Here is a 21,111-nt window from a genome sequence, read left to right on the forward strand (position 1 = left end):
CTCATCAAAGACCATCTGTGATTGCTGCAATATCCTATGCAGTTTTTTTTTTTTTTTTTTTTTTGCCTGGAAAAAACTTTAGACTGGTGAAAACATGGAAGTGAGAAAGTGTGTGTGCTGACAGAGACCGGGGGCTGCTTTATCAATCCCAGGAAAAGTCACAACCAGAAGGCAGGAACAACACTGGCCCAAGGAGAAGGGACTTTCCTCCGTCCTGCTCTGTTAGGATGCAGAACAATGACCAAATGACTTACACACACAATCACCTCTAGACATTTGCTGATTGAGTTCATGCAGACGAGTTTACAGCAGGTTGCACTTTAAGTTCCAAAACCATTAAATCTTAACATTTTCCCATCAGCTCTAGAAACTACCACTGAACTGGACTTGGAATAGACAGAAATGATGTCTTAAAACTGCAACTGAATGCAGTGTGACCCACTTGTTGCTGTTTATGGGGTTAGACAAGACAACTCCTCCTTCTGTTGCCCTCTTTTTCCTTCTTTCTCCACTTCAGCTCATCTCTCACCCGACTCCGTTCATGCTAATCTATTTAATTTCACATTAACACCCAATCGCTGTTGCTCGTCTTCCAGTCTGGATACGTTATCACAGCTTAAGTGACGGCACCTCTTGCTCTTTCCAGTGTCACTTATGTTGCCTGCAGTGCTGGCAACTCTCCAGCTCTTGTGGCGATTCCACACAGCAAAGTGAGGGAGAAGAGAGAGACTGCCCGTTTGCAAAAAGGGGGAGAGAGACTAGTCTTGCAGCAGTAATTGGTCAGGAAGTGGGTTGCTTGGATGTTCGAGCGCTTCGCTCCCTGTCTTTCCCCCCTCCCCTCCCAGTGGGCAGTCAGTTCCGTTGCATTTTGCTTCCATCTGTTACCCCCTTGCTTTCTCTCAGTGTCTCTCTTTTTCTCTGAACTGACCTCATAGTGGTCAGAGGTGTGGACCACGGACTGGGCTGCCTTGACAACAGCCACACTTATGTCCCAAAGTCATTCAGCAGTTCTTAAACTTTTTTTTTTTTTTAAATGCTTGGACATGGATCTAACCTGTGACAGGATACTGGGATACGAACAGCTGAGGAAAGGCTAATTGTGGGAATGGTCTCTCTGAGGTGAGTGATACGTTCTCTATGTGTGAAGCAAATTACAGCTACATGGCTGCATCTCTGTATCGGCTCAAACATTCCAGTTTTTCCCCCCTTTTGTAAGAATCCAAGTCTTTATTAAATCAGGTCTTCAGAAGCTGATTCTACCAAACCCAGTCTGAGTAGCAATTACATAAACCAAACTTTCAATTTACCGTGACTCGAATGGCACCTTTGCCTTCTTGCTTAATTAGACAGTATGGCAGCCTGCTGCTGTTAGTTTAAGCTTGGAAGGTGCTGATACACACCTTTTTATGCCATGAGGCTAACTGTGCTGGACGTGACTGTGACAATTCTTACACCTTCATCTTCCTGAGTGAATGATGACCTTATCATCATTACTTTTAAAGATCCTAGCTTGACCTGGTTTGGAAGAACGCTCATTGCAGTTGGGAGTGTGGAAAAGTCATCACTGCTTTAACAGATGTGTCCTGTTTTTATTGCAGATGTTTTATTTGTCACTTTACACCAGAAACCCTTACACCTTTTGTGTAATTTTGATGCAATTACACCATATTCTTACCTGCAGTGTGGTGGGTGTGAGTGCAGATTTATGTGTTCTCCTTTGTGGTGTGTCCTCATTTAAGGAGTTCTAACTGGAGCACCCAGCTTCAGAGGGACACAGATTTAGAGACGATATGGGATAACACTGGTGTTTTTAGCTTGATGATGTTTTATGTGCTGGTTGGTTTTCTTTAACTTGGCTATGTGTGTGTGTGGGTGGGTGTGTGTTTTCATTACAGGACTACAGATACTTTTGAACTTTTGGTTGCCTTAGAAAACTTTTTCACCATAAGAACCAAAATGAACCAAATCAAGACATTTGTTTTATTTTATATTTTTGGTCATTGTGAGGCAGCTGCACTATATTCCAGATTAATTTGTGTCAAAATTAAAGTCAAATATAATTTTCTGGAATATACTTTATTTTACAACCACTCTGTTAAATGTGAGATTTTAATGTGAGGTGTGCCTATATCCATTTTCTGGTTTAATGTGTGGTTTAAAATCGGACGTTGAAATAAGTGATAAAGAATAAAAGCATTTCCACCTATACCTTTGGCTTCAAAGCCATGTTATTCAGAATATCATTGTTTGTTCTGTATATATTATTTCAATGCGTCATGAGATTTGTCTAATGGGGGGGAAAAGTCCCTCTGTCTACTCTCCTTTCCTGGAGTGAGACCCCCGTCCTGCATTTTAATCTAAGGGCAAACACAGCTTCCTCCCTATATCCGTTACATATTGTATTGTGAACACTAAACACACAATAACTATAATTGCTCACGCATATTGTAGCCCTAAACACAACAGTAATATCAGTGTTTTTATTTATGTATGTATGCATATATATATATATATATATATATATATATATATATATATATATATATATATATATATATATATATATATATATATATAAATATAGAGATAGATAGATAGATAGAACAATATTTCTTGAAGACATAATGGTGGTTTACCTTGAATATTTATGAGAAATTGGCTTGAATTGATGTGTCTGTAAAGTGCCCTGAGATAACATTGTTTTGAAATGGTGCTGTAAAATAAGGCTTAATTGAATTACACTGAATGATATCTTTACAGGAAATCAAATTTCACTATTTTATGTGTTCTTCTCCCTATGGTTGTTTTTTTTTTTTTGTTTTGTTTCTGTTTTTGGTTATTTATCTGCCTCCGTTGACGCCGTCTTGCTGCAGGCTGCCATTATCTGAAATTATGAATTATTTTCTCGGGTTCTGCTTTAGCCATGGTACCTCCCTGTTCTGTCATTAGCTTCAGCTGACATCGTTCATGATGATGTTGTTGTTGTTGTTGATGTTGTTGTTGTTGTTGTTGTTGTTGTTGATGATGATGATGATGTAGCAGCTCCGGCTATTTTTTCATTGCTGTTGTTTAGTCTGCTGACAGGGTAAAGACACTTCCTTTTTTATTTTTTTCTTAGTCTCTAGGAAAGAAATAACAAACAATCTCCAGCATCTCTAGCAAGTTCTGAGATTTTTGCTCTTACATAAGCTCTAACTGGTCCTTTAGTCAGCTCTTCAGCCTGTAAGAGTTGGTTTTGTCCTGGTTTTACAAGTGCACTGCTGATCAGGAAACCTCATCCATGAATCTGTAGACCTCATAATTCTGAGAATTATGAAATTTGTTATTTCGGTAAAGCTAATCAGGAATATAGATTTCACTTTCCCCTGTAATGGATATCTTGTTTGCTTTTAGACATGAATCAGCTGATTTTTTTATAGTCTCATGATCGGCAAAACAGACAGGCTTTGTTGCTACAGGTTCTCGGTACATGAACAGTTTTTTCCATCAGGTGTTGTTATATAACTTGACATGCATGACACATGTTGCACAGAACCACCTGAGGAGTGTTCATCAGAAACTGTCAAAACTTTGGTCGAAATGGGCTATTGATGCTAAATTCAGATTGCGGTGGTGATTGTACATGTAGAAATTCCTGGAAGTAAGCAGAAACACCCATAATTAGTGAGAAAAAAATAACTGAAAACACTCAAAAACAAAAGTTTAAGTAAATTAATGAATCCACAAGTCAGTCTATTAATAAAGTACACAAACTAAATTTTATTGTAGATATTTATTTATTGCTCCTATTTCAAAGAAATATGTTCTATATCTGAAATAACTGTTTGAAAACAACAAAGATGTTGAGAAAAATGCTGCAGGAGCATTAAACAGTTGTATCACTGTTTTGAACTGTCATCACACCAAATTGCACAGCTTAGTTTATCTTCAGGTGCTGATTGGTTTGAATCTCTGCGGTTCGCCTACAAGCAGTTAGCGTGATGTCCGGCTTGGTCAGTGGAGGACCAGGTGACCTCACAAGCAATTAACCTTGAGTGTTTGTTTCCATTGTACTGACTTTCAGGAATATTTCAGGTTTATCCTCCATGATTAAATAATGTACATCTAATGTTGTGCAGTCACCAGAGGATTCTTGGTCACTGCTGCACCCTTTAAAAACAGGCTAAAACTGGATGAATGTTGCAAGATGTTGAATGTTCGCTTTTAACTTTTAAGTCAAGTTAATTAATATTGACTGAATTGAAACCAGTGAGGAAGTGTGGTAAAGTGTGCACCACTGAGGTGCTAACTCATGTCAACATGTCGTAGGAAATGAATCAATAAATCCTTCCAACTGTTTATTATTATTAAGCTTGTTTCAAAGTCTGTGTGAGGTAATGAGTATGTATTCTGAGTTTGTCACAAGAAAAATATGTTGTCAACTACCCAAAAAAAAACAGGTAATCTATGGCAGTTTACCTGAACGATAGCAGCATGTATAGACCAGCTGCTTCTTTCACCCTTTTTTTTTTTTTCTTTTTTCATTTTTATAACATAAGATAGCACCTGCAAATTTACAAGCTTACTATATTCTTAGCCGTGTTTTTACGAGGCTAACTGTCTATTTTGCTCGATTGAAAGGCAAAGCCTTTGATTTACCAGTCTATTTGTATTCCAGCCCTCACGTAAACATTTCGTTACTGAAAGAATGAGATTGCAAAAACAAACTGCTGACATGGACTGTCTTTGGAAAGTGGCTGATCACAGGTGGAGCGATGGAACCTGGCTTAAAGTCTCCACGCCTCCGAGTCACAAGGAGCCAGTTAAGGTGATCCTGGCATCTGATCAAGAGGAATCCTGGTTGCATGCTCTTGAAGGTTTGCTGGGTCTACTGGGAGGAGGTCCTTGAGCAGACTGAGGACACAGATTAAGGATCACATATATCCTTCTGGCCTAAGAACACTTTGTCCAAGAAGAGCTGAAGATTGTCATCAGTGAGACAGGTGACTCAGTCTCCCTCCTTAACCTGTTACCTCTACAACCCAGCCTAATGTGAGCAGACAGATGGATGGATGAAGACATTGAAATTTAACTCATGATACTGCTGTTTTTCTTTTAATCGCGAGTCACTTTTTTAAAAATTAATTTATTATGACAACTTCTTTGACAGGGTAAGATTTTATCTACAAGACCATAATCTTTTTATAGCCTAACCAAACCTTAGCCAGGCATTGTGATATCAAAAAGGAACCCAAAGCTGTGATGTATAACTAGCTGTTTAAGAAAGTGTAGCATCTAATGTGAAAATACCATTGTATTGTTTGAAAATACAAGGATCATGTTTTTGTTTACTTTGCTGGCTACAGAATGGTGGCTTGTCAGAGGATGATGGATGATTTTTAGCTTTAAAAATACTCAGAAAGAGAAGAGGATGACAATATGTGTTAATTGGGGAAAAAAAGACCTCAGGCAGTGGGAACAAAAGACATAAGTGTTGGTGACACTTAAAATATCTGAGGAGAAAGAAGGACTGTAAGTGTGTGTGTGTGTCTGCAGATGATCCATCTCAGTAGTGACAGAGACAGACAGGGTCACACAGGGAGGGGGAAACTGTATATGAATGAGCCCTCCACCCACAAACTTCTGTCATTAGTCACAGTTTCCCTCACACTGGAGCTGTATCTCTCTCCGTGTTCTCTGTTCGCTTCTCCATGTTGCCACAGAAACGCTCCGTCTTCCCTTTAAACTGCAGACAGCTGAGAAAATGAAGAAGCTGTCAGGCTGTATGAGCTGAAGATCAAACTTTATTTCACACACACTCACACATACTCCCTGCTGCAATAATATCCATTTAATTAGTTCTCCTCCTCTCTCCAGCTCGACTCTGTTCTGGACATGCTGAAATGGTTCAGCCGTCGATAACATTTGCAAGTCCCCCTTTTTTTAAGTTAAGAATTAACAGTAATTTTACAAACTGTTGTGTATGTGTGCAAGAACAAGAAAAGGTTGAAAAGAGTGTTTGAACCCTGTGGCCGCCTCCAGTGTTTGCATTACCAAAGAATTACAGGAAAGGATCAGTTTATTGACAATAAGCGTTTTCTTTCTCCTTTTCCTGCCTCTTTCTTACTCCATCACCACCGCTCGGATAAATGCTTCACTGTTGTCATGGTGACCACTACAACAGTCATAGACATCATATAGGCTATACATAGATACCACATAGACACGCGCTGTCTGTACGAGCTGACATCTCATTGCACCGCCATCTTGGGTGGGTCTCCCATGCACCTCCAATGCATTTATTTGTAAGGTGTAGTCCCAAGCACAACAATAACTTCACCAATTTTTACCAGATTTTTACCACAGTTTGGTTTGTTACAAAGGGCAGAGATATTATTATATGGGTCACTGTCAAACATTAAAAATTAACATGCTAAAATATTTTTTATAATGCTATTTGACAGAGTAGCTACAATATAAATAAAAGTATAAATGAATTTGATACTAACATGTATAACTGTTTGTGGATGGATTTGGATTTATCTATTTTTATTTGGTCAAGTAACAAATTATTATTCAACCTTGTGAAATGTAATTCCACACGATCTGCTTTCAATGTTTCGCCGGTTATTGCAACCAAATGCTGAACAAAATACAGGAATAGTTGCTGGCATTCTCATTCTCTTGACTGTTGTCTCTTTCTTTTTTACATTTATTAATTTATCAATATAGAGATACAGTTGTGCAAAGTCTGAAAATAAAGTATTGTATCAAAATTTTGCAATTCAAAAGTTACCTAGAAAAACACTTGGAGAGCGCAAACCTCCACCAAGGCATAAAAAGTTCCTAAATCTAAATGGTGATCCGGATCACCACCAAAATTAAGTCAGCTCTTCCATTTCACATTTCCAACAAGTTCTGAAAATTTCATTAAAATCCGTCCATAACTTTTTAAGTTATCTTGAACACAAACAGACAGACAGATAAAGCCGATAAGAAAATAACCTCCTTGATGGAGATAATTATGCTACCATGTAAAACTCTCTTTGTGAAGCGTCAATATCATATTTTTCCATAAACTCCTCATTGGAGTAAAATTTACTCTTTGCATTTAGTAGATTATTCACTGTGTTATTTATAAACAAATTATGTAGAAAAGTGATTAGTTTGTCTGTAATATATACGCGTTGTTCCACATAAAACAGTTATGTGGGGAAACTACGTTGACTCTGCAGCAGGACTCGAAAGCTGAGACCCATCCAATATGGCGGCAACGCTGGTTCAATCTCCTGCGCTCAATGCGGCGTCTACGTATAAATGATGTCAGAATCTGATTCTGACATCATTTAAAAATTATAAGCTGTGTCTTCTGCTTCCAGTGAAGATCTCCGTGACTATTAGAAAGACATAATACATATACTTTTATTTAATTTGAAAAAAAAGGCACCAGTGTATTTAAAAAATGCTTCAGGGTACAAACAAAGTTATCTTCCATGGTAAAACCTAACAAACAGCTTCACAGTTATGTAAAATATTACACAAGGGAAGACATTGCCGTTTAAGTGACAAACCTTTGTGATTGACGTAAAATCTGCACGATGCTATTTAACTGGCTATTTAACATTTAACTGGCCAAATGGGCAGCATTTCTTGTTTTATCTGTTCTTACAATCCTATAGCTTTTTGAATGTTCCAGGTTTCACTGTGTGAAATTCTGAAAACAAGACATCAAACAAATGGGTCATTTTTCTTACATTCTTTTTATAAGCATTTGCAGTCATTCTATCTTCCCTTTTAACCCTTCTTTCATATCACCATCTGCATGTATTGCAGCTTAGACAGCCACTCCCAGGAGGACAAGAGGCGCTGTATTATTTCTCTTGTGGTCCTGAGTGGAGTTGAGGCTGTGGGGGCAAACGGGGGGCATCAGATAAGACAGTCAGCCGATATAGGTTTATGTCATCAACAGCTCGTGCTTGGCTGAGCTGAGGCGTTTAGAAGCTCCCTCTGCATGTTTGCCAAATTGGAGGTGCTCATTATGGAGTGTCTCCCTGCGTGTGTGTGTGTGTGTGTGTGTGTGTGTGTGTGTGTGTGTGTGTGTGTGTGTGTGTGTGTGTGTGTGTGTGTGTGTGTGTGTGTGTGTGTGTGTGTGAGTTGGAGGTGGAAGGTGGCAGAGGGGGGAGTGGCAGGTGAACAGTTTGGATTCAGAGTGGAGGTTTAGAGGCCTTCGTGGGTCAGTGGACCCTCAGACCATTAGAGAGGGGGGTCGTGTTTCTTGGGCTCTGTTCTATTTGTGTGTGTTTGTGTGGATAGTCCAGGGGGTCTCTATTATTGCATGGCTAAGAGAAAAGGGGGTGTTAGGTGGGACCCCATGCTGCTGGGACCAGTTCTTGTCTTTAAAAAGGGACAACAAATAGTTGACACATTTACTTTAGTCCGTGAGATTGAGGGTTCATTGTCTCACATGCGTCAACCTGACGGGACACATGGCAGGTCATGAATTATGAGTGCTTTGTGTATTTTTACACAGATGGTATATGTTAGGGATTTGTTTGCATTTGAGCTTTAACATTTCAACAATTTTTGGGGGGAAAAAAAACACACACAGATCCAAAAGAAAGCACCACAATAGACAACAGACAAGACCAGAGGATAAACTGCAAACAAATCTTTGTGTTTGTGCATCAGTTATGAAGTTATTTGTAGTTAGTAATGCACAGTAAATAGAAGAAAAAGTCCTGCTGAAAGAGTGTCCATAATGAGAAAACTGTCTCTCGAAGGGAGAGTGTGAGAATTGGCACCTCTCTAGCAAATGTTATAACACCTGTTTACTGGAGACTGCAAGTCAAAGTGCCACTAATCTACTGCCAAATTTATTTTTGCAAGGACTGGAAATTGCTTCTCTTTTTTGTCCTTTACTCTTTCATGATTGCATTTATTGAAAATTGCATAACTGTGGTAGGGTTGGGATATGATATTGAAACACTCTATAATTTCACTTTTAGTCCCGTAACTAATATGTCTCATCCATAACTAAATTCAGACTGTCTTTTAATTCAGAGTTCCTCACAAGCAGTTTGTTTTTACTCTGCATGAAAAGGATATTCCAATGATTTAAAACTGCTGTATAAAATCAGCATGCTTAGAAAGGATGGCTTTGAAAGAATAATGATATTATCAAAACAGTAAAGCAGACTTTAACCTTTGCGTGAGTCAATCTCCCAGAAAACTATAACAGATATGAGCAAAACATTTTGCCTTTTAGAGCCTGTGCAAATCCTAAAAGCACAAAACCTCTTATTTGTTATGCAGGCTTTCTGGGAAAATGTTACTGTCAAACTCGACACAAATGAAAGAGTGGCGAGCAGAGGTCTGTTGTCCAACATGAACTGACATTGACAAATGAATTGAACTTGGTGTAGTTTAGCTCATTTTGTTCAAGATGTATTCCCTTAAATTTGGGGATTGGTCTAAATGTTGAAACTTGGTTGTCACATAAATGTAAATACTAAAACACATAAGCTTGCATTGCTATCTTCTAAGTTACTGCTAAACCAAAAGTTTGGGAACTACTTTCTAAGAGTGCAATTCATATATTTTTCTCCAGCATCATATTCTCACATTCTTCCACTTGTGGTATGTTTTGTGCCCAGTCTGTCCAGCCTTTCTTTAATCTGTAACACAATGAGTGATGCAGTGTCTCGCAGTGGATGAGGAGCTTTTTGTCTGCGTCGGCTCGCAGCCTATTGATCACCCATAACCCCCCTCTCATTCTTGTAAAGTGTGCGTCTGTGTGTGATCTCTGGAGCTGTGCGCTAACAGCAGCAGTTCAGCTGCCCGCAGAGCATGCATGAGACGCACCCACACAAAAAGCCTGAAATATTCAGGAGATATCGAAAAGTTTTATTTATATATTTATATATTTAAGGGGGTACAAGAGTACAAGAAAAAGCAGGAAAAAGATAAAAGACAGAAAAGAAAGAGGAAAGAAGAACAGAGGTACTTGCTGTGGAACTCCCGGCTCCTTGTAATTTGCTTCGGGAGAGTGGGAGGAGGAGTCAGGGGGAGGGGAATACCCAGCAGGGAGGGAGCAGGACAGAGCATAGGCCATTCACTTTGATACACACACACACACACACACTCGTGCAAACACACATGAACACTTCTAAACACACACATGCACACAGTGGATGTAGCAGGGAGGGAGGGAGAGAAGCTTTCAGAAAGAGAAGCAGACAGGAGATTTTCGGCAAACTGAAGGGAGAGAAAGAAAAAACCTAGAGGAGTGTGTTCAGGAGAAAGCACAGCCTTGGTGTGCGCTCCTGTGTGTTGTGGAGCAGCGGACTGCACATTAACTCACAAGAGAAAGGAATCACAATGAGAATTGAGGAAATTTGAAGACTTTTTTTTTTTCCAGGCTTTTTACCAGGAATACTTTTTGGAATACCCTGGAAATGCAGCCTTCTCTTGAAGCTCAGTTTCCATTTGAAGCTGCTTGTTGTCACTTAAAACTCTTCTGTCTTCATTTTTGTTGAAGGGGGGGTCAAGCCACAATGCCAACTGGTAAGCATAGACTGTTTTAATTTAGTTTTTCTCTTTGAATTATTAAGTATTTCCCCGAAAGTCCAAATTAAAGAAGCCAGTTTTTCTTCCAGGAGAAATGATGTCTTCATGAAGTAGGACAAGATTATACTGTGATTATACTGTGTGTTATACTGTTGCTTGTCGGTGGAGCACTTATAGGTTTAAGCCATCATTACTAATATTACATGAGTTAAGTTTCTGTTAGGGGAAGAAAAAAGTGTAACCGTCTCATCTTTCAAGTGGCCACCAGTCAAACATCAGACATCTCCCTGCAAACACCAGATCTGCCTGCGACTCTCTGATGGTTTGGCTGTTTATCTTGTTGCCTCTTTTGTGTGGTGTGTGTGATATTTTTCCTCCGCTGACAGCACTGTGTGAAGTACCTTTGCAGGGTTTAGCTCCGGTCAGAGTTGCCAGATGAACAGCGTCTGGCTTGTTTTCTCACCCCTGTTGTTGACTGTTGCATGTTTGCTTTCTCGCAGTTAAATTTTTGCTGATGTTGAGCTGATGTTGCTCACAACCTCTGGGGTTATTATTTCTTATGGTCTTGATGGGTCTGATTCAAGCTACGACGACTAATTTTTCTTGTTTTTAGTAAAGTTAATGGCCTCAAACTTCTTTTTTTGTTTTCTTATGCTTCACATTTTTATAAAGTCCACACATGTATCAGTTTCCTGTTGCTAGTTGTTGGGTTGACTAAGTGTTGAGATGCCATTCTGCAGCCTGTGACCCAAATTAGAGCCTTGAGGGCAGCAGCTGGGAGGAAAGAAGGAGGAGGGGAGGGGGGGCTGCAAATGGAGCAGGACAGAGAAGAGAGGAGGGGGAATAATTACTTTTTACCGCAAACTCTTTGGTTCAGAGGTGCAGGAGACAATGGACTTCTCCGTCCTCCTCCCACCCAGCTCGTCCAGTCCTCTGGGAGGGGAGGGCATTGGACACCCATCCTGAACACATAAGTGCAGGGAACCCCAGCCCACCAACGGCTGTGTGAATGGGAATCTGGAGCAAGCTTATTAAGACCAGTCGAGGTGGGGGGGATTGTATTTTTAATTTCTCCTTAAATGTCCACATACATGTCCATCTACAAGAGATGTAGGGTAGACATTGTTTGCAGAAAGTGAGAGTTGGACACAGTTTTTCTTCCTCTTGCAGTGCTGGAATCCAATCAGGTCAGAAAATGAGGCTAGCGTGTCACACTCAGAGGGAGCGTAAGGGTGTGTGTAGCAAGGGTCGCATGGGTGTCCCAAAGGTGGGTGTGAGACTGTGTGTGTCTGAAAATAGGGATGGCTTGCGGCTGGATGCTTTTCCCACAGCTACGCACCGGTGCTGTCAACTAAAGCTACACTGCACATTCCTCACTGATGTCCACAGCGTCGGTAACAAACATGTTGCCTAAACTCTCATAAATATAACTCGTAGATAAGAGGCGTTAACCTGTGCCTGTGTTATAAAAATACATTCCCATGTGGTGGCTGTCGAATCTTTTCAGAGGTTTTATTGTGTAAAAGAAGTCATTTGTTGTTAATTAGCCTACCAGCTGTGTGTGTGTGTTTACTTTAGCCAGGGTTTGTGAGGCCATGAAAGCCCAAGAGTCTGTTAAGTCATACATAAAGTTTAAACATCAGTTTTTACCAGCCATGAAGCACGTTGAGACCTTTAAAATCCCATTAGGTCGTTGTTTGAACAAGTGTTGTTTGCTTTATGCCAACATATTTAAGTGGGCATGGCTGTTTCTTCTTCTACCTTCTGCTGTTTTCACCCCATCCATCCGCTGAAACATCTGCATTAGAACACATTACCCGGCCGGCGCAGCTCTTTGTTGGTCGGGTGGTAAGTTCAGAAGAAACCACGCCCTGTGTCTCCAATCCTATCCTTTGCCCCTTTCTGTGTCTCCAACCTCTGCCCCCTCTCTCCTTCTGCTTCTGCTGCCTACATTTATTTTAGCTGCAGTGTGAAATCCAGAGTGACACTTTAAGGTCTTTAGCGTCAGTAAAGATCAAGCTTTTATCTTTATCAGTAATGAGGAGCAACCTTAAGCAGATGCGATGGAAGTGGCCAAGTAGAGACAGTAAAATGGTATTTTCTTTGGCATAATTTGCAGGAAAAACTGCTCCAGATTGGTTTGAGACAAACATTTTTAAGAGTTGAAGCAGCACAAAAGGTAGAATTCACAATGAGACGGAGTGAGTGAGAAATGGAAAAAACAAGGGAGTGGGTGGTGTTTGACCTTTGGCTTTCCTTCTCATCTTTTCTTCCTACTTTCATTCCTCTGGGACATCTCCTCATTCCTCACTCTCTCTCGCAGTCACTCATGTCCCTTTTGCTTCAAGACGCTGCCAAAGTGAAGACAAAGACAACTGGGTTGCGATTCACCGAGTGCGCTGCTTTCTATCTCAGTCGCTCACATCAAACGTCCTCTGGATTCAGTTACATTTCCAAGCTCTTTGGTGTACAGTTGGCAGGAAGCATGCAGCATGGGCTGCATGGCCTCCAGTCCAGTTGCCATCTGGTAGGCCTGCTGCAGTATAAACAAGAACACACACAGACAAACATCTCTGATTTAAGGGTGCATGAGCTGTGTGAAGTGTGTGGCAACGTCCTGGCTGCTCTCAATCTTCTTCTTTTCAACCAAATTTTTCTCCTCTTTAGTTGAATGTTTCAGTTCCTTTAATCTTTTAATGTTTGGACTGAGATTAAATCAATTATTCTTTCAAAGAAGTTAGTTGATGGAGAACAGTTGCAGACTGATTTCAACAGGCAACCCCGTTATAATCAATACAAAATTAGCCAGCCTTATGATGCATATAGACTGATCAATGGGTATTTCACAGGCAGAGGCATTGATTATGGGAATGTCCTGTGGAGCTCATGTTGAAACGTTGATGAAGTTATTTTACAACATGCCAAAAGGGATTTTAAGTTTCAATGTGAAATACGGGAGAGAAGAATGACAGGAAAGGAGAAAGAAAATGGTCGGAAATGAGATGACAGCTGGAATCGTGTGTAATTGACAATAATGAAGGAGTGAGTGAGCCATGGGAAGCAAGAGAGAATGAGTGGAAAACGGGGGAAATGATGGAAGGAGTCAGAATTGGAGGAAAGGGGGCCATGTTTCAGCTTGTTGATGTGCTGCAGTTCTCTTTACATTGATTTTGATCTGTACGTTATGGTGACTCACACGGTTGGACAACAAAAAAGTTTCTTTTGTACACATTGGCTCCTTGTAGATTTTTACAGTGAAGTGATTTATTTAATCAAGTTATATTTTTATGTTTTCCAAGAAAAAAAATTAAAGCAGTTGTGTACAAATGTCCCCTCACTTTCCTCACTTTTTATCCACCAGACAATCCTGGGAGTCTGCAGGTTCGTGCAACTCAATAGTCTTGTCTGCAGGCACCTGCCCAAGGTTGAGGGTTTTGTAAGGTGTCCCATGTTTCACATAGCTGAATGGCACCCCTTTTTTTCTGGGAGAAATCCAGCTTATAGCTAAATACAACATTGTCCTCTCCCAAATATTTGGCCGGTTTTCTGTCCTCTGCTGTCAGTGTCTTTAAGCTTGTCTTCTAGGGTTGGCAGTCATTGCTATTCCACTGAATATTTCAGTTTTTCACTATTTCCATGGTCTCAAGAGGCATGCACAAGTATCTTTATCTACTGAATGACCACATATGATTGCTCCCTCTGGAAGGCCTGTGATTGGTCAAACTCTACTTTTTCATCAGGAAGTTTTTCTTTTTTTTAATGGCAGGAAATAAATCCTGTAAATGTTGGGTTTCATCTCAAACAGAGATTTTTTCCATAAATACTGCTAAAATAGTTGAATTTTATTGACTTTTAGAAGTTTGTTTGAACAAACTTGGTTGGACCCATCATCATTTATTAAATGCTGCTAGATGTTTGAATACTTCCATTTAGCCCAATGCGTATCACCTTGACTTTCCACGCAAACTCTAAATACTAGTTCTAAATACTAATGAATTGGTGAGAACATATTAAAATTCGACTGGCCCTTTTTCCCTAATTCACAGCACCTCTGCCTCTCCTACAGATGTGTCTTGTGTTTATTTTCATATCTGGAATAAGCCTCTACCCAAACCCAGTTTGTGTTTTCCTAAGTTTCTTCCTTTCCAAAATAAAATTCCCTCTTTGGTAGTCCAGGACGTCTTCACCCAAAGGATACTCCCTGGAACTTGTGTCGTTGCTTCATTGCTGAACCTCCATGCTACACATTGTAAGTTAAATACTCCTACTCAAACCCGGCAATTAGGGAAACCACTTGACTTAAAATACACACTGAGAAATAGTTTTTGTAGTTGCTCTGTGTGAAACATCTGCGCATGACGTCACGTTCGAACAGGATGGTCTGTTTTATAGCTCGAATGGCTACATAAGATGTTCACATGTCCATTACGAAGCACTCTCAGGGCTGTTAGAGCTACCTGTAAGGCTCGTCAGAGCTGTAAAGAGGCAGCAATGCTCACAGCTGTTTGCTGACCACTCCACAACAAAGAGCACTTCAGGTGTCCATAAAGTGTGTGGCTGAAGTGCACCAGTTGCGTTTAGCATGAGTCATTAAACCTGGCTGGACTCGAAGCAAGACTCATCAGTGTAGGAAGATCAGCTTCTGTTGCTGCTAGGTGTGTGTTATTATAGTGCGAGCTGTGTGGACAACACACAGCGTGGGTCAGAGTAATAGATTGTTATAACATATTTCATACTTTCTTACATAGTCATGCAGTCTGCTGTAATTCCAGTAACAAACGTTTCATTTGATGTTTTTATTAAAAGACTTTCGGATAATCCCGTCTGATTGGATGATTTGTACAGGGTGTTTGTTTTTTTTGTCCAGTTTTCAGTCTTGCTTCTTGTGGATTGCTGCTGTTTGCCTTCCAGCTGAGCCTGATGTTGAACATATTAAATCCCTGCTTCTTTGTTCAAGTTCAATGAAAGCCAGAGATTTAGGCCATGTTGCACAGACACTCGCTGTATTCACTCTCCCTCCTCTGGCAGGAAACTCAGCCCTCACACACTATCCTAATCCTCACGTGTGCACGCACAGACAAACGCAGGCATTCACACACACTCACAAACACACACACACACACACACACACGCACACACACAGGAGAAGCATCCTAGCCTGCATGCTTAGGACCATAATTAGAGATCATTTACACGGATCAAGTTGAACATAATCTGGACAGGGGGTAACTAAAGCTTGGTCATCTCTGCTCTCTCCATGTGCGAGTATATGTGTGTGTTGAGGAAGGGGTGCTGGTGTGTGTGTGTGTGTGTGTGTGTGTGTGAGTGTGTGTGAGTGAGTGAATGAAAGACACAGAGAGGGGTGAAAAAACAGGCATTTCACCCAGGAAACGGACAGGGTGTGCCCCAAACATGAAGCTGGAAGGTGGGAAGGAGAGGCTGGGTAAACACAAGATGGGGTAATCTCTCTGTGATGTTTGGATTTTATGTTTGCTCCTCTTATATGTTTGTGTGTGTGTGTGTGTGTGTGTGTGTGTGTGTGTGTGTGTGTGTGTGTGTGTGTGTGTGTGTGTGTGTGTGTGTGTGTGTGTGTGTGTGTGTGTGTGTGTGTGTGTGTGTGTGTGTGTGTGTGTGTGTGTACATTGCACATGTGTGCTCTCTGCCTGCCTCTATCTCACTGCAGTACCTGGTGTGAGGACCATTAAGTAATTAGCTTGGCCAGTCTTATCTTTTGAGTGATAAACATAATGCATTTTGTGTGAAATATGCACACACACAGTTAACTATTGTGATAAGGAAGATTTGTCGAAGGGCACAGAAAATGGTCAGTTAGGTGTTACGGTCAAGGTGTGTAAAGTAACGGAGGTTTTTGTCCATGGTGCACTTGAGAGCAGCTTGCCTGCTCATGTGTGGTTGTGTACTGTTTTTGCTCAGCAGATTCTTTCTCGTTTTTGATCTTTAAGTGTAGAAAATTCTGGGTCAGTGCACACATTAAAATGAACAGACACGTGTAATTGGTTAAAAACATCGTCTGAGGAAAATTCACTTTCATACCTCTTCAGTTTTTGGATGCTTCGCTTTCTTCCTGCTTTTCTTGGCATCCGCAAAGCAAAATTCAAACCAGAGAAAGATGTGATACATTTCTTCTTTATACTTTTTGAGATGTGGTTTCAAAACACTCAACTTTCCTGATGAGGAGCAGTGCAGCAGGGATTTGGCTCCTTTTTACATTCCTCTTGCAAACATTAAGTGAAATTTGATTCAACAAGAGGGGTGATGGCTAATGCATTGTTTTAGCTGATTTGAGACTTAAAGCTCTAAAAGTGGATAAATTCAAATAAAAATTTGATTTAAATAATTGTATTGTGTGAAAGCAGACAGATATATGGCCAAACTTTGCTGCTCCTTTAACTTGACATTCATTTCTGAGCTCCTGACCTGCATGTTCCGTTGTTTTCAGCTGTTTTGAAACTCAGGAAGCAGCTGTTTTGATCCAAAAAGCCTCAATAAACAATTACATGTTGCAATCATTCCAGCAGTGAAGAGAAAACCAGCTAGTGACCATTTAAACATTTTTGTTTAAATTGTTTCACATTACGTAAGAAAACAAAGACCATGGATGTTTTCATGTTATTCTTTTGTTCCCAGGAGGTTGCCAAATCTGGACTTGAAGTGAGACACAGGCACAGTTTGTGCATTTAGGTATCGGTGCAGTGACAGTTGCCAGAATTCAACCTGTGATCCTCTTATCACAGACCAGTCTTACTGGTGTGCCAGCTCTCAAAAGAGACGTTGTCATAGCAAAAAGACCTCCAAGGTGCCTGTTTAAAAGGGAAGAGAGTGGATAATACCTGGATTCTTTTCAGGTTGTTCTCAGTTTCACGTTTCATGTTTTTTAACCTGAACCTGTAACCTCTGATGCTTTGAAGTGAGAGAGGTTTAGAGAAAGCTGGTGCTGCTGCTGGCAGTGAAAGAGTCTATAGGGCACCGACTATCCGTGATGCCACAACTTGGCAGCTGCCGGTTAACCGGTGCGACTGGTTTTTATTGTAAAGACTGATTTCAGACGCCATCTGAGCTGAAATGAGGCTTTCTTATGTTGTTCTTCACTTGCTTCATCACTCTGTTTTGTTTTTTTCTGTTGTTTTCCATTAAAGCCTTTCTGCGAAGCAGACCTTGGAAAATGCTGAGGAAACCTTGGGAGGTTTCTGTTTGGTTCGCTGCTTGTGTGGTTTTTACTTCAGCCGGTCTTAACTGCAAGACCTTAGAGGCGGGTAATCATAACTTAACGGATTTTCTACACATAAACAAGGTTCTGAGACTGTTTGGCAGAGCCTGGATGCCAGAAAGAGACTCGTTTCGGTGCACATAAATGAACTTTTCACAGAAATAAGGCTTTCATTCATTGCTCAGACTGGAGTTTGCTCAGTATGACGTTGTTGCACATGTAATTTAAGTCAATCTCTTTGCACTAATGCAGAACTGCCACCACACAAGCACAGATTATCATTTGCGCAATAAAAAATTTAAATGATTTTTTTTTAGGCTTCTTTTCAAATTTGAGGGAATGCCTTTTGTGAGGAAGACCCTGGGAGAGGAAGTGAGGACAAATCTGAGTGTGTTCTTCATATGGGGGGTGGTCAGTTATACATTGGTCAGCAGGAATGTCAGGAATTGGGATGCCAAACAGATGGACACTGTAAGGATATAAGAAGTGGTATTGTAAGTGTTTGCAGTCACAAACAGGGAGTCTTTTTACTGATTTTACTGACTTTAATTTGAATTTTTTTTTTTAGCATTTCTGTACAAGACTTTCTTTGCGTCAATATAACATTTGTATGTTAGAACTTTATAGAAGGCAAATTACATATTTAATAAACTTACCCATTTCTCGTTGTACAACCGTTGCAGTGGTATGTTTCTTATCATTTCCCTTATCAAAGTTTTTTTTCTTTGTTCAAACACTCCAAAATTGAGGATGTTTGAACAAACCATTTTGACAAATGCCAGGCTGCATTTACAAAACAAACCAATGTTTTTGTTGGATTTGTTTTTCAAACCTACATAATGTAATATGCCAGAATGAATTTAGTTCATTTTAGAGCAAACTAAGATGTCTATGGGGGAAAGAAAATCCAGACAAGCCCAGGCCAGGTTTGAACACATGACTAGATGTTGTCTACCAAAATGAAGCAACTGTAAATGTCACTAACAGCCAGTGAGCACAAAAAGTAGTTCAGTTGTGTAGAAGATGAGACAATAACCCAATTTATCACCTTATTTATTATCTTGGTCAACATTTTGTAAGTGATTTGTGGCTTCAATCACTAGTTTCTCTTTTTGACAGAATAAAACAGAGTTGTTCAAAGCGAAAACATATAAAAAAGCCAGTTGTGCTCAGAGTTGGACCTGATTTGTGATGGACAATTTTATGACTTTTTGCCAAACTCAATCCCAAGTTAATTATTTTTAAAATCCTAGGTTTTTAACTATTTTATCCCTCAAGAAATGGGTCAAGTGGTTCTTACAACTCAATCTTGGGTTGTACATCTTTTGACACTAACCCTAACTCTTAGCCACGAAGAGTCTTTGTTTGTCAGACTATCGGCTGTTGCTGTTCAAGCTAGACATTCATTGTAATCAACACTCAATATGGAAGGTGGAATATGTTTTTTATGTCTTTTATCTTTTCACAGAGACATTTAAAACGAGTAACTTGAGGAAAGAAGGAGCACGTTTAAGATGTGACTGCTAGTTTTTAGCTAAAAAGAATAAATATGAATCGCTTTTTCTTTTATTCTCTCTAGACGATTACAGCTACCTGCCTGATGCTCTGCCTCCTCTTCCTGAAGTCCCGGACTCTGGCTCAGCCCTGAGCTCCGTCGACATCCCAGCTCGCTGCCTTCGCAACCCAGCCTTCCGCCACGCCTCCTCGCGCTACTGCTCCGCCATCAGCATGGACTCGTCTCCTGACAGCGTAGAAAGGCCGATCAGCTACAGCTCCACCTCCTCCTCGGCCTCCTCCCGGGACAGTCACTGCTCACTGGGCAGCCGCTCCACTCTTGTCGCCGCCTCTCCCTGTAACCCTGTCACCTCGGACCGCGACTCCGGAGCAATTCGGTTAGAGTTGGTCCCGGCCAGGCAGCTGGGATGCAGAGAGGAAGATGACAGAAAGGATGGAGATGGTAAACAAGGGAGCAGACAGACTGCAACAGAGCATTCAGAGCCTGAGTTGAGCCCAGAGGGAGGAGACAGGATGATCCAGGTTCAGGGACCCAGGACGTACGTGGACAGGGTGGTGCAGGAGATACTGGACACAGAGAGAACCTACGTGCAGGACCTGCGCAGCATTGTAGAGGTAAGGAACAAGAAACCCAAATTATATAACTGTGTGACTGAGAACAACACTTGAAGGAAATTAATAACGGATGTATCAGCAGGACGTCAGAGACACATTAGCACATTTGGCAGAACATCAAATACAGCGTAACGACATGAAGAAGTGCATGCCCTGCACACCCCAACCTTGAGGTCAACAGCAAAATGTACCGTCAAAAGTAAACTCCCCAACACACGTTCACAAATAGCTTACATATATTACTCACAAAAAGTTAGGGATATTCAAATTTTGGGTGACATTGACAGAAAATGTAAAAAATTGATGCTACACTGATATAATATGAATGCAGGCCCTTTATGCAGAGTTGTGTGACAGTAATTCCATCATTCTAAACAATTTATTGACACAGAAGCTCGTAACAGTGGAGGGTATGCCACTATATGAAATATCAATGTGTCATTATGTGTTCTGTACTAAGCAAACCTAATATTTTTGTTGGAGCTCTGACAATCATGTGGAGTTGTTGAAAAGTAAAAAATATAGGTCAGTAAAATTAAGTAGAAGCTAAGAAAGAATTATGTAGCTTTGAAAATTCAAAGAGGGTGGATAAAAAATGACAACAAATCGATTCCAAGCTGACCCCAGACCCTCATTACGATGAGTCAACCCAACTGCTGCCTGATCTTGGTCTTTTCAGGGACAAAACCAGCCTAAAACAACCGCCCACAGCAGACTGTTGAGTTTGGGGGGGGGGGGTTTCTTTGGTTTTCCCTGTCACATGTGACGTAAACTGCTTGTGGCCCACTGGAAACCTGAATACAATAAGGTCACCTGCACTTAAAGGCGGGATTTGGTCAAGTTACATGACACCGATGCCTTTGTGCCACATGCACAGGTATACACATGCTGCGCGCATGCACATATACACAAAAGTAAATGCACTGGTTGTGATGGTGGCTTTGAACTACAAAGATACACATTGCCTGCAGTTAGTACTTGAGTGGCTTTGTGAAGAACTGGGTGTAGTGGTTTGCCTTAAAGCTCTCAGTCTTTGCCTTCCATTTTCTTTTCTGTTAGTTATGCTGAAATGCACTGAACATGCATCCTACTTGTACATCCCACAGTTGTTTTTATGTAGCTAAAGCTTTGCTTTTCCTTTGCTAAATTTTCTTATGTTTTTTATTGATGTTGCTTGGTTTTAAAATGTGAATTTTAAAAGTAGCATT

General features: G+C 40.6%; 1 protein-coding gene across 2 annotated transcripts in view; it reads left to right on the plus strand.

The window, feature by feature from the left end:
• Positions 1-1,060: 1,060 nt before the first annotated feature.
• The window catches only part of LOC306767662 (pleckstrin homology domain-containing family G member 1), a 41,619-nt gene continuing 21,568 nt past the window's right edge, over positions 1,061-21,111 (plus strand). Inside the window, exons 1-2 of one of the 2 annotated variants that reach the window (XM_079255741.1) lie at positions 1,061-1,119; positions 19,353-19,903. In XM_079255741.1, coding sequence (XP_079111867.1) covers positions 19,502-19,903 — 402 coding nt within the window. In that variant the 5' untranslated portion in view covers positions 1,061-1,119; positions 19,353-19,501. Of the gene's footprint in view, positions 1,120-10,479; positions 10,543-19,352; positions 19,904-21,111 lie in introns of those variants that run through there. The other variant, XM_079255740.1, reaches the window with a different exon arrangement.

The sequence above is a fragment of the Telmatherina bonti genome (assembly GCF_933228915.1).
Source record: "Telmatherina bonti genome assembly, chromosome: 16".
Classification (NCBI taxonomy): domain Eukaryota; kingdom Metazoa; phylum Chordata; class Actinopteri; order Atheriniformes; family Telmatherinidae; genus Telmatherina; species Telmatherina bonti.